The sequence below is a fragment of the Alosa sapidissima genome, chromosome 6, assembly GCF_018492685.1.
Source record: "Alosa sapidissima isolate fAloSap1 chromosome 6, fAloSap1.pri, whole genome shotgun sequence".
In the NCBI taxonomy this organism is placed as follows: domain Eukaryota; kingdom Metazoa; phylum Chordata; class Actinopteri; order Clupeiformes; family Clupeidae; genus Alosa; species Alosa sapidissima.
Window position 1 is genome coordinate 30,482,335 of NC_055962.1, and position 15,000 is coordinate 30,497,334.

General features: G+C 42.6%; 1 protein-coding gene and 2 long non-coding RNA genes across 5 annotated transcripts in view; 1 reads left to right on the forward strand and 2 right to left on the reverse strand.

Annotated features, from left to right (window-relative positions):
• The window catches only part of tagapb (T cell activation RhoGTPase activating protein b), a 39,008-nt gene that overhangs the window by 12,289 nt on the left and 11,719 nt on the right, over positions 1-15,000 (forward strand). The window contains exons 3-4 of one of the 2 annotated variants that reach the window (XM_042095435.1): positions 7,104-7,268; positions 14,441-14,608. In XM_042095435.1, the coding sequence (XP_041951369.1) occupies positions 7,104-7,268; positions 14,441-14,608 (333 nt within the window). Of the gene's footprint in view, positions 1-7,103; positions 7,269-11,930; positions 11,963-14,440; positions 14,609-15,000 lie in introns of those variants that run through there. The other variant, XM_042095436.1, reaches the window with a different exon arrangement.
• Positions 4,178-7,873, reverse strand: LOC121711668. The gene is made up of 3 exons (XR_006032402.1): positions 7,657-7,873; positions 7,066-7,306; positions 4,178-4,394 (listed from the first exon to the last, which is right to left on the reverse strand). It is a non-coding gene; the product is annotated as an uncharacterized LOC121711668 (long non-coding RNA).
• LOC121711667 lies at positions 9,062-13,966 on the reverse strand. 2 transcript variants are annotated; one of them, XR_006032401.1, is made up of 5 exons: positions 13,857-13,966; positions 12,485-12,548; positions 12,306-12,345; positions 9,713-9,864; positions 9,062-9,531 (listed from the first exon to the last, which is right to left on the reverse strand). It is a non-coding gene; the product is annotated as an uncharacterized LOC121711667 (long non-coding RNA). The 2 variants fall into 2 exon arrangements; XR_006032400.1 differs by having other exon boundaries at positions 9,062-9,864.

The window sequence follows — 15,000 nt, forward strand, 5'->3', positions numbered from 1 at the left end:
AGCATTTTTAAGACCTAATATTATATAGGTATTATAATATTATGATATCAAATAATGTTTTTGCTCAGAACGAACCTAAATGAAAATCATTCTGTTTTCAGTCCCTGCATTTTAGTGCCAAATTATGTTTTGCCATTCACAATCTAGGCTACTCACTCACTCACAAAGTGGTGAATAATGAAGTACATGTATAGTTACTGTATTAAAGTACCTTTATAAATCTCCTATTAAGAAACAACCTCAAACACGAGTGAACAAGCAACATGTTAATTTCTTGAGAACACAAACTCCTGTGCTGCTCAGCTTGTTGGTTCATCTACCAGCAAATTATTGAAATCTACCACCCAATGAAACTGGAAGATTTAACTGGAATCTAAGCAATTACATCTCACTAAGCTTCATATGTGATGTGCTTTGACATCACCAAACGCCTAGTGTAGTAGCCTACTCTGAGTAGGGTTTGTTTGAAAATAGTACATTTACTTATTGTGATTGAGTAGAATTTAAGTCATGTACTTTTACTTGTGTAGATTGATTTACACCGTGTATGAAAAGAAAGGAAAAAGAAAAACGCAACCCCCACCAGCTTGACACCGATTAGATATCCTAGATTGATTTGACATGTCGACCAAAATTGGATAGTCATAGATGCTGGGAAAGTGGATGCATGACAATTTTGAGAACCCATGTTGAATTATCACGTGTATTAATGGGTTGACATCGACAACAGTATTTACAATCAAAGGTTATAAATTAGCGACACACACAAATAGACTAACGTTAAGCTACGCATGAGCATGTCCTTATTATCTGACCTGACCATCATCGAAAAATTCGATTAGACAAAGTCTTGCGGATGTACAGTAAATAACGTAGACTAACAGTGGGGTTGTTGCCGGGTTAACTGATTATGGACTGACTATGGGTCTGATAATTCACTTTTTCGACTTAGTGGTCAAACTTACCACTTCGTTGTAGCCTACAGACGTTGACATCTAGTTCCATGCACTGTGCAACTTGCTGCCACTGGTGAAATTTCGCGGGGGTCACTGCGCTGATGGTGATGGGTGAAACCATTGTGAGGGGGCGGGGGATTCTAAATCTGCGATTTCTATTTGAGAGGAGTTTGGTGCGGGTTTCACACCTTCTCACAGTTCTCAGACCAACATGTACAGTATGAACATAAAATATACTTAAAAAAATATTATCTGATTTATAAATGCGGTGGCAACAGGGGTGGCAAGACTGGGTCCCAGGGGTGGCAGCTGCCACCCTTTGCCACCCCGTAGATCTGTGCATGCCCCCACCCCCTGCTGTTGCTTTATAAAAGTATAATTCATAACACCCTGCGTCACTGCTACCTGTCTTTCTTCACATGTTATACATAGCCTATCAGACATAAATGACAATCATATCCCGTGGCCTACTGGTTAGCACTTCAGACTGCCCCCTTATGTGGAGTTGTGTTGCAGAGATATGTGTTCTGATGTTTTTATGGGATGTGTTTTGTGAATTGGATGGGGTGTTATATGTCACTATGTTATTGCTATTACGAAGTCTTCAGAATGTCTGCACTGGAATATGTAAAGGAGATGAACCCCAGAAAATGGGGAAGTAAATGCATTACTAGACAACTATGCTTTGAAAGGCTGTCACACTATGTTTGTATATTTGTATGGAAGTGTGTGTGTGTGTGTGTGTGTGTGTGTGCAGTGATTAAAGTGGGATTTGGCAGGTGGGGGAACCCTAAAATCCAGTGTCGGTGCAACGGGGAAAAATGACTCACCGTTGGACAACATATTGAGTATCGTGGTGTAGCAATACTAGCTTCTTGGTCACCTCTGTACACGCGAAAAATTAACTCCCCATTTATTTTAACAATATAATCGCGCTATATCGTTGGTATGAAAGAATATATTTATTATTAATTTATCTGAGGTGGTGGGACTGCGTTCCTCCCCCCCCCCCCCCCCCCCCACACACACACACACTTAAACCCCTGTGTGTGTGTGTGTGTGTGTTCTTGTACGTAGATATCCATCTGTTTGTTTGAGTGTTTGTCTTCCCATTGTGATCTCTTTCGTTCTCAATCAACAGACGGCTCACATATCGTTTTCACCACACAAACAAACAACAATTCTCTCTGTTTCTTCATCCTTCTGTCAGGTGTGGATACACACACAGACACACAAATGCACCCACTCTGCAGTGGCACACACACACACACACACACACACACACACACACACACAATGCACCCACTTCACGCACACAAACACACACACACACACACACTTCACGCACACAAACACACACACACACATACACACACACACACACACACACACACACACAAATGCACCCACTTCACGCACACTCCCACTCTTTCTCAGTCTGACTCTGCGCAAAGAGAACCGCAGCACACTGCACTGTTGACAGCAGGTTTCAGTGCAGTGTGTGCAATAGCAATAGCATCCCACAAAAAGCCTTGTGTTTTATCTGTGTATTTGCATGCAGCTGTATATGTGTGTGTGTGTGTGTGTGTGTGTGTGTGTGTGTGTGTGTGTGTGTGTGTGTGTGTGTGTGCATATATGAGAGTGCATGCTTTATACTTGAACTCATCTGTTTAATGGGCCACCAGTAGGGAGAGTCCCTTTGAAGAGCACAGGTGTTGTGGTTCAATCGTGCCCCCAGTCCCAGCACACTGTTTGTCTATTTTTCCTGAGGTCGTGCTGGGGCACCAGGCTGTTTGTTTGAAACTACCTGGCAGACGAGGCCAACCGAGCCATGAGACTCGATGCCACATGTTATACACGCACATCCGCACAAGTAGAGAGAGGTAGACTATAACATTACATGCCATGAGACTCGATGCCACATGTTATACACGCACACACGCACAAGAGAGGTACAGTAGACTATAACATTACATGCCATGAGACTCGATGCCACATGTTATACACGCACAAGTCGAGAGAGGTAGACTATAACATTACATGCCATGAGACTCTATGCCACATGTTATACACACAGAAGTAGAGAGAGGTAGACTACATTACATTACATTTAGCAGACACTTCTTGACCAAAGTGACTTACATATGTCAGCTATATTACAAGGGATCAGATTGTCCCCAGAGCAACTTGGGGTTAAGTGCCTTGCTCAAGGGCACAACGGTGGAAGCCAGGAATTGAACCGACAACTTTCAGGCTACTGCACGCTAGCCCAGCTCCTTAACCACTACACTACCACCTCCCCCAGACTATAACATTACATGGCGGACGAGGCCAACTCGTTGCCGAGCCATGAGACTCGATGGACTGAAAGTTAAGTTGTTGAATGCTTGAAACTTCATTTCAACTTATGCTACCCATACATCAGAAGACTTTAACAAGATTTAGGAAAAATTCTTGAAAATATTTGAGTCTTTTAACTAATGCCCCCCCCATTCAAATTTTACTTAAAAGACTACAATCTTTCAAGAATCTTTCTCAAAATCTTGTCAAAGTGTTCTGGTGTAAGGATGCCTTTAGTCAAATGTCTGTGAAGATGTTGATGAAGAACAAAAAGAAATAGAAAAGAAGCATAAGCTGATATCCTCCATCTTACAAACACAGTGCAGCAGGGCTGTGCACAGAATGAGTCAATGAGGAGCCTGATTGGCATGACCAGCACTGTCCCTCCGAGATACGTTTTTAAATGTTAATATTACTCTGACCTTCACAATATGCCTGTAAATATGTAAATATTACACTGACTAGGCTCTGAAGGCCCGCAGATGTTTCATATATATATATGAGCCATTTTCCTGTTATTACCTAAGCTTGCAGTATCGCCAGGATTAGCATTCCTGTCCTACGACACGTGTAAAGCTAGTTATTTCTCATGTGTTCAATCAAAACCCAAGGACAGTGTGAATAATCTTTATGGATACCCAGATGGCGTGGTTCACAAGTGCAGGGGAGGTGTCAGGAGCTGTTTATGGCACTTCAGCCAGGTCTCCCACCTCCTGTTCCCTGGAAGAGAGAAGAGCACTTGTGATTCCCAAGTGATGGGTGCTCCTTGTTGGTGCCCCCTGCCCAATCTTTCTTATGCAGCCCTTGCCACTTAATCTACTAAACCCCTCTTCTACTGCACATTTAACCCCCCCCCCCCCATTAATGCACAAATAGGCTGACACCAGACATAATTTCACTGCATTTCTTACTTCCAGTAACTATATGCATGTGACAATAAACTTCCTTGTATCCTTGTATCCTTGTATTGAAAAAACATCTGCATGCATGAGCAGATTCCAGACACGCATTAGGAAGTGCAGGGGAGGTGTCAGGAGCTGTTTATGGCACTTCAGCCAGGTCTGCCGGCTGCCTCTGCGATCTCCCACCTCCTGTTCCCTGGAAGAGAGAAGAGCACTTGTGATTCCCAAGTGATATGGTAAATGGAAGAGGCCGGTGTGTGTTCTGAGTTGACGTAAGGAGTGTGTGCACATGTGTGTAATATTCAATAAGTGAATGCATGCGTCTGTGTGTGTTTGAGTGTGACTAAGTGTAGTTGTGGAGGGTAGTTATTATGTTAGATAGCCCAAATCAATGGAGTAGGAAGCTGTAGAATGTTCACACTCTCAGTCACATTCCTACAGTGCTGGATATTTTTCATGTAGACACAACAAGTTTTATTAGCAAAATTTCACTGTTGTTCAAAATACAGATACAGAATGCTATTAAACCTGTTGGCAAGAATGAGTAATTGTCATGAATCTTTCATTGACCTTGTTGTTTCAAGAGCAGTGGTATTACAGGAACAGATTAAATGTCATGCAACGCTGGCACAAAATGAAATTAGCGTTCATCATTTGGATCATGCCAATTTGAAAGAGGTCACTCCAAAGTCAAGAACCCAATTAAACAAGTTGAGGACCGTTGTGTACAGTTTGTTTCTGACAGCAAAATTTATTCAGTCGTGTTGATTTTGTGGAATTAGTAGCCTCATTCCACAATATTAGTCAGCAAATGATGGCCATAAGTTCATTAGGTCCGGCAGATAATTATGTTGAGACTGATTACCTCAGGAGATATGATTCTCAGAAAGCTGAGTCATTTTGTTCAGCTTTGCTTGCATCGAGCCACTCTTATCATGCCACTGTATGGTCTTACGCGTTCATTGATCTGATAAAAACAGTTATTAACAGCAAACAACAAAAAAGCCTTTTTCATTAAATATTTTTGAAAACATAATTAGGAACTTGTGAACATACTGGTGCTGCATGGGATTCCGAATAGCTTGCTAGTTAAACTCAAAACCAGGAAATGTGTAGGCCACTACATTGCGTCAAAACTGGCAACTACCACACAATACTATTCCACCAAGCCTTTTACAGTACTAACTAGGATTTAACTATAGGCTATAGGTGGCAATAACCTCCGTCCATTTGTTCAGTGAAGGATATCAAAGGAAGCACTTGAAGGGCAAAACCCACACAAATGTGAGTCTGGTTTCTATAGCAAAGAAAAGCGTTTAAACTTTAATATCTATATATTTTTAAAAGAAGGTAAAAGAAGAATAGAAAAGACCCTATGGGCAGAGTGGCCATGGTCAGTCATCTGAACAAAGCCAGTCTGAGAGAGAATAGAGTGAGCAGTTAGGTTGCTACCACTGATCTATAAAGAACGTGAAGAAGAAGCTCTTTATAGCTCAGTGGCTGCTACTGTATTGCTACAAGAGAAGTGACAGGAGTAAAGAGTGAGGAGAGAACGGGGCTGTTTACAAGATCATTACGACAAACTAGGGTCACTTGCATTGAATCTTCGCTTTATCAGAGCTGCCAACCCTGGTGTAAGAGGGCGTGGAGCCAATCAAATTAATGAATCTCACTCTCAATGTGTGAGAGTTGGCAGCTGAGTCAGTGTGAGAGTTGCAGAGGAGTCAGTTCTGATCCCCACACAAATACCATCTGCAAGATTGCGGGCTCGTCTAACCTTCCCCCCATGGATCGATCAATGAGGAGTAATAACAGAATTTTATCATTTTAAATAAAAGAGTTTATCTTGACTTTCATGTTTCTTTGTGTTGTTTTTTTCAGCAGACCTTCAATGAAGACATTATTTACATATTACATATGATAACGCTTGAGCTGTTATTATCATGTCAATCTATTGTGGATGTTTTTACCCCAGGAGGAATCCAGCTTGATGGTCTTTTAGGGCCACCCACCGTCCACTTCAAGGCAGCGCTTTGGGGGGAAGGTTAGACAAGCCCGCAATCTTGCAGATGGTATTTGTGTGGGGATCAGAACTGACTCCTCTGCAAACATGACATTTCTTGAGAGAGAGCTATTGCAGATAAGACAGCTGAAATAACTCAGACAGGAGCGGCCTAAAACTCTGTGAGTCACCACCACCTCTGTATTGCTTTTAGCCTCTCAATGTATTATGAAAGTAACTCTCTACAGGACACCTCAACTACTGTCCACTGTGAACTTATAAATTTGTATCTAAAGTTTTTTAGCCTCATCTCTTAATTCATCAAAAGTAAACATAACAAAGCAGTGGGCAGCTAGTCACAACACGCTGTTCTCTTAATTTACTGATTTTTTGTTTCCCATTTCTGTTCACTTTTTAAAGAAGTTTTGGAGGAGTTTTGAGGAGAGGACATACTGTACTCAAGGCCAATAAGACTCAGTGCTGTGAAGTTATCACTGTATGGAGCAAATTAACACCCTTAGCAAGAAAAATTCCCCTCCTCACATCCCACCCACCTCTGTCACTGAAATAGCGTTTTAAGGTGACACTCGTGGGAAGCTAAATGAAACAACATGAAAGATCGATGCAACTTTTGTTGCTACAGCTGAGATAGTCTGACTTTGTGCTTTGAAAGTAAATGTTTCAAGAGACGTAAATGTCAACTTTAGGTCAAGCTGTAGGCTTTTATATTACATCATCCATATGCACGTTGTTTTTGCAAAACAGAGGAATCTATTACACCTGTCCATCACATGATTGACTGGGATGTCTTGTTGGTTGTAATAAAATGTTTGGCCCCCTTATGCTTTGAACCTGTGACCTTCACCTGGATGTGTGACCTTGAGTGTGCCCTTGACCTTTCAGGGAGGAGGTGGCCGTGGCAGTGGAGCAGTGTCCGTTTGTGCTGGGGTTGTCCGGTGACGGCTCCCCTCTGGCCCTGGACGCCTGCGTGCAGCTGACCGAGGGTCAGAAGACCCGCGAGAGACACCTCTTCCTCTTCAACAAGGAGCTTGTCATCGCCAAACTCAAGTGAGGCAGGCGCAATGCCTACGCCTACTCGTACACAACTACACACACACACACACACACACACACACACACATGCACACACACACACACACACACACACACACACACACATGCACTCTAGTTCAGTATACTAAATGTTATGAGTCACAGATGGTGTACAATCTACATGGGCCCACACACACATACACACACACACACACACACACACACACACACACACACACACACACACACACACACACACACACACACACACACATGCACTCTAGTTCAGTATACTAAATGTTATGAGTCACAGATGGTGTACAATCTACATGGGCCCACACACACATACACACACACACACACACACACACACACACACACACACACACACACACACACACACCTTTATCACTTTCATGCTTTGATGGGTTCTTCAGGAAGTCTCTGTAGCTGTGACATTCTATCTCTCTCTTTCCTTTGCTGCACTGTCGTTTCACACCTTTCTTGTCATCTTCTCATATGTGTCACACCTCACTTTCACTCTCCACCCCAATCTCTGTTTCTCATTCTATCCCTCTCTCTTTTCTGTCCTCTCACTTCATTTTTGTGTTCTTTTTATCTCATCGCCTGTCTATGCTCTGTCTTTCCTGTCTATCATATCTCTTCATCTCTACGATCTTCGCTTGCTTCCAACCCCCCCCCCCCCCCCCCCCTCTCCCTCTCTCTCTCTGTCTAGTCTCTCAACAGTTGACTGCTGGGTATTCACCTAGGAGTTGCAGATCGAGGAGAGAAGTTAGGGTGTTCCCAGGGCTAAAGAGGAAATGGCCACAGACACAGAGACACACACACACACACACACACTCTCTCTCTCTCTCTCTCTCTCTCTCTCTCTCTCTCTTTCTCTCACACACACACATCCCTTTTTTTCTCACTTTTAATAGAGAGGGCAATCCCACTGGCAAAACCCTCTTTCATCTCTGTTAAAATAGTCCATATGCACCTGTGGCAGACAATATATGCTATATTATTATATATATTATATAACACCGGAATAGTAGGGCATTAAAAATACAGAATACACAAGCACTAGAGCACAAGAACTGAGGCTAGATCAAGCAGATTCACCAGCAGCTGTAATGGATTTTAGCTAGTATAAAGCTGCTATAATCATCATCATCATCATCATCATTATCATCAGCATCAATCATCATCATCATCATCAGCTTTATGGCCAGACTCAGGGTCCATTTAGAAGACACAGACAGCATAGACATGCCACGTATGCTATGACTCCAACACCTGCTCTATTGATATGAATGATGGTATTTGTCTATGAATGCAACGGTTATGATGATTGTAATCCACAGAAAGTGGATGAGTGTTGTGTCACCCTACTACTGGGTTGTCACCAGAACCTTTCACAAAGTGTGACTAAGAGATTGTTTACCCCCAGTGTGACATCACTTACCGTACACATGTGGTCACACACTGGCACCACAGCTACGGCACAGGGCACGTACTGAGGTTGGCACCACAGCTACTGCACAGGGCACGTAGTGAGGTTGGCGTCACAGCTACTGCACAGGCCAGGGCACGTAGTGAGGTTGGCGCTGGTAGTCCTCAGTTAGCTAATCTACCATAGTTGCTAACTAACTTAGCAATTTTGTTGGTTGCAATGCAATTTCCCATTGCCATCCAACTAAGTTGCTAACAGGTTAGCAACTATGTCATCTACTCTTGGGACTCTGCCTGTCTGTCTGTCTGTCTGTCTGTCGGGACACAAGGTGTCTCTAAGGAGATGGAGAGAATCTTCATCATCATCATCATCATCATCATCATCATCCTCCGCTGTCTCCTCCTCCTCACTCTCAGATCTCTGCCCCACAACACAGGGCAACTACTGGCTGAATATCTCTCGTGGCCGAAGACGCACTAGGGCAGGCCAGGGGTTTTCAACTGATTGTGAACCAGAGACTACCATTCTAACTAATTGCGTAACCCCAGGACCACCACTGAATTAAAATACTGATTCCCACATCGCAACTACATTACTGAATCCATGGTCAGGGACCACCAGCAATGTCCTCACGGACCACAAGTGGGCCGCAGACCACTGGTTGAAAACCCCTGCTACAACAGACATGTTTGTGGCACCACTGTGCCCATGGTGGTCATACTCACAGATCTGGCTAAAACCCACTCTCGTGCGCTGGGCTTTCCTTGTTTGAATCAGCTGGTTGTCTGAGTGCGCAGACAACACGGACGAGACAGACAGAAGCTTCGGGAAGAGATATTTATAGGGGTAGATCACATTATGGGTCGATCATTTTCATAGACCGATAATTATCTCCGTTTTCAAAAATCATACCCTTTTATTGAGCATTACAGGGACTATCAATCAAACTGCATTTGGGTTGCTTTGTAAGTAAAAATAAATCTAAACATCAGTTTTATATTACCTGATTGCAGACACACACAGGAAAGGTGTTAAATTCCTTGTACTTTAGGAAGGGGATATCCGACAGTGGCGATCAACATAGAACAACATAGTACGAAAAACAACAATACACAATTTGCTGGCGGCATCACCTGGGGCCTTTCACCGCACAACCTAACCAAAGAGCCCAAACAGAAAAAAACGCACATCATCAACAGAGCACTATAACAGTTTTTACGTGTTATTGATAACACTTTACTTGACAGTATCGACATAAGAGTGACATGACACTGTCATGACACATGAACCCTAACCCTAATCCTAACCTCTAACCCTAACCCTAACTCTTCCTAACCCCAACCCCAACCCACTTCCTAACCCTAACCCCAACCCTTTTCCTAACCCTAACCCCAACCCTCTTCCTAACCCCAACCCTGACCCACCCCATCTCCTGCCCCTTATTAGCACCTATTCACACGGCATACAACACTTACACCACACACTGAAACAACATTATACTGAATTCCAAACAACACACCCCACCTTCCAACACCACACACTCATCTCTGCATTTAGACGCAATAAAAACCTCAAAGACCTCCTCATACGCACCACCTTCACCCGTCACTTACAACCCCCACCCCCTAAGGAAAACCTACATTTTACCCCTCACTTATTCATCACCAATATCCATAGTCACTGTTCTGCACTCACTAACCCATTAAATTTAGACACTCCCAATTTAGTTTATGTTATCACCTGCACTCACTGTCACATGCTGTACATCGGGGAAACTGGACATACACTACGCACACGCCTTAAACAACATCTGCACAACATACATAAAAATACACTCAACACGTACCTCGTCACACACTTCCAGACGCACAACATCACACATTTGAGGGTCTGTGGCCTTGAAGGGAACCCAGGCTGAGAACAACTGGCCAGTGCACAATAGTCAAACCAACTACACACTAACATAAATTTTAATTCTAATTTTCTAACCCTAACCCTAATACTAACCCTAACTTGTTATGGCAAAAACCGAATGTCATTTAATAACAGAAGCATTATGTCATAAACGTTTATGACTTGTTTATGACACACTCATGACAGTGTCATGTCACTCATATGTTGATACTGTCAAGTACAGTGTGACCAAAATATTACTGAAAAAACATATTGACACAATTTCTGAGCACATTTCTTAACACATTTGATTCAGCTAAGCCATGTATACATTTAAGAAGGAATTGCAATTAACTATTTGTGAACAGTGGTGAAGAGTACAGCATGTCAATGCTAAGTTTGTGTAGCTGTCTATCTAACACACCCAGGTGTCTATCTAACATACCCAGGTGTCTATCTAACACACCCAGGTGTCTATCTAACATAGCCAGGTGTATATCTAACATATCCAGGTTTCTATATAACACACCCCTGTGTCTATCTAACACACCTATGATGTCCTGTGTGTTCTCTGGAAACAGCAAACAGTGTAGTAAGAGTCTTAGAAGTCTTTACGTGGCCATCACATGAGAGATGATGACTTCTCCTCTGGAAACAGATTGCGTCTTTGTAGAGTTTACAAAACACATTCTGGACTTACTCACACTTGAGAAACATGCACAGCACGTATACATGGATGCACACACACACACACACACATATACACACACACACACACACACACATGCACACACACACACACACACACACACAGTGGCGTGCACAGACATTTTGGGGGGCAGGTGCTCAGAAGGGGGGGGGGGGGGGGCACTTTTTAGCGCACGTGGAACACTTAATTATAAAAAAAAATTACACGCACATGTTGAATGAAATTTGACTTGTGCTGCAATTAGTAAATCAATATACAATTAAGACAATAAATAAAATGTGTTAATTTATGTTGCCTAACAAAACCTACAGTATACAACAGAAAACGTTCGTCTTAACACATAGATTTGCAATTGCAAATTCTACCGAAATTATTTGTAGCCTATGTGGTCGTCCTCACGTTATCTGTCATTGACCTGGGCTACAGCGTAAAACTTTATCAGGTGACCAGTCGGCTAAAAATGCTTAGTTGTTTGATGCTGTATGAGACATTTTACTGCACAACAAAATGATTACACGTTGGACTTAGAGGGCAAACTGTACGATTTTACTTGATCTGTAAGACAATAAAGAGACCAAACAGTACGAGAAGGAGTTATAGTGGGCTACTGACTGTTGTCATTACATGAATGCAGATGGGCATTTTTCACAGGTAATGGGGAACTTCCTATTTCTTCTGTCACAAATGAATGTGTTAATACATGTTGCCTAACAAAACATATACAACAGAAAACGTTCTTCTTAACACATACATTTGCAAAATCTACCGAAATACCGAATTAAAATCTTAATAATATTAATAATTTAAAAAAAAAAGTTTCAAAAGGGCATTTTCGTTGATAAAGGGCAAACTTCCTAGTGCTTTAGCACCACCTAGTGTCTATGTATGCACGCCTATGCACACACACACACACACACACACACACACACACACACACACATTAACATTCACCATTGTGTGCAACCATAATACTAGTCATAATAAAAGATTTCACCTTTCGGCTTCGACTGTCACATGGGAGAAGATGGGATTCTCTGAAATAGCAACACATTCTGGACTTACTCACACTTGATAAACATGTACAGCTTATACATGGATGCATCAATGCACCCCCCCCCCCCCTCCCACACACACACACACTCTCTCACACACACGCACACAAAAATGTTTCACCTTTTGGCTTAACTGTCAGATGGGAGAGGATGGGATTCTCGGAAATAGCAATACTTCTTCCTACCTAGAAACATAAACACTAGTGCTGTCAAACGATTAAAAATTTTAATCACGATTAATCGCTGAATTCCTATAGTTAATCACGATTAATCACATATTTTATCTTACTCATGTCGAAACGATGTAGACTACATTACAACCCATTCAGCACGTACTAGCCACACCATATCCCATGTAAAACGGTTAGCTTGCTAGCTAACTAACTGTGGAACTTAAGTATAACAGGCATAGCCAATTATCTCACCTAGTTGTAGGTAAAAGGCTACGTTCATATTACAAGTGATAGAATGAATGTGTGACTTATGTTTAGTTGATGTTATGACATGTAAAGTTAAGCTTGCCGAACTTAGTTAAAGTCAGCCACGGACAGTTTGACTGCGCCTACATTCGTGACACTCCTGTAGGCAAAAAATAGGAACATAATGGTCACATTAATCCCATAAATACACAGATAACTCTTACACCAACCTTATTTTGTGCCTTTTATTCACGTTTGTTTCAAGATTTAGTAAGTATAATATAAGCCCTTTTCGCTCCCCACTTCTATGCAGCATAGGTTTCCATTATCCAAACAGCTCCCTTTCCCCTAAAAGGGGGCGTGTAGGCTACATGCAGCACGGTCTAGGTAGATCCAGTGTGGTGTTGTAGTTGTTCTAACGTGCAACAGCTTGTGAAAAAACTACAAAGTTTGTTACACCAAAAATAACGTTAATCTCGCGATAAAAAAATTGACACTGTTAAAATAGGTTTACGTTAACACCGTTAATAACGCGTTTAACTGACAGCACTAATAAACACACATTGCTCTCTCTCTCTCTCTCTCTCTCACACACACACACACACACACACACACACACACACACACACGTTAATAAGTCTCATAATTTCACTTCATCAGAGACAGATCTCAGACACAAAGAAATGCAACACACACACACACACACACACAGACACATATTCACATTTACACATTCACATTTTGTGTGCAACCATTATACTAGTCATAATAAAAAATGTTGAACAGCTTTGACTGTCACATGGGAGGATGGGATTCTCTGAAATAGCAATACCTCTTCCTACCTAGAAACATAAACACACATTGCTCAAACTCTCTCTCACACACACACACTCACACACACACACTCACACACACACACTCACACACACACACACACACACACACACACACACACACACATTGCTCAAACTCTCACACACACACTTACTATGCAGACACACACATACACACACACACACACACACACACACTTACTATGCAGACACACACATACACACACACACACACACTTACTACGCAGACACACACCAGTAAGCATGTGAGGCCACATCATGTGAGCGCGGTGGGGAGAAGAATCTAGGCCAGGCCAACAGAGCAGCACTTCCTCTTTTGAAGGACAGACAGGAAACGCATCACAAGGCTAGCGGCTGCCAACCAGTCAGACGAAAACGTTCCATGACTCTGACATGTACGAACAAACATGAATCTGTGTGCCACCTTTCTGGAGGTTTGTCTGTATGTGTGAGGTTTGAGACGTGAGGTGTTTACCGTCACTGCGTGCACCTGCGTCTGATTGCATCACACCACAAAAATAAGGGAGAAACAAATAAGATCTAATCAGAAGACATAGTGATCTAACAGTTGATTTATTCTTGTGATAAGTGTCAAGTCAATGACCGTGTTGATTTTATGGTATTAAGCTTCACTTTGAGTCTGTAAGTGCAAATGGTCTAATATTGACTCATAACTGACACTAATATGAAACTTGTGGTTGGTCCTGGCTTGTGTGTATATGTGTGTGTGTGTGTGCGTGTGTGTGTGTGTGTTTGTGTGTGTGTGTGTGTGTGTGTGTGTGTGTGTGTGTGTGTGTGTGACAGGTCAAGTGCGAGCTACCGCTTAAAACATCGCCTGAGTCTTGCGGAGCTTTGGCTCTGCCCTTGCGAAGATGATGATGATGAGGACGAGGATGAAGAGCCCATGGACTTGGACCTCAAAACTTCCCTGGTGCTTGTGTGGCCACTGGCATTCTGTGTGGTGACATTTTGGTGAGTTGGAATGCCCAGACACACTCACCTGCGTACACAAACACTATCACACACACACACACACACATATATACACATATACCGGGAAACACATTCAACCAAACACAAACATTTTCATGCCTGATCAGTCATGCCCTAATTAGACATGCTCTAGACCCCTAATTCATCACTGTGTGAAATCCTAACCTTTCAAAGACACACACACACACAAACCCCCAGACACGCACCGAAGGGGCTTGCCCTCTCTCTCACACTCTCCCACTCAGACAGACACACTGGATTCAGACATAAACACACCGATTCACACTCTCTCCTACACACACATGCACACCCACCCACGCATGCCCACAACCTCCAAACAAATGGCTTCAGTCACTCTGGCAGTTCCCCTA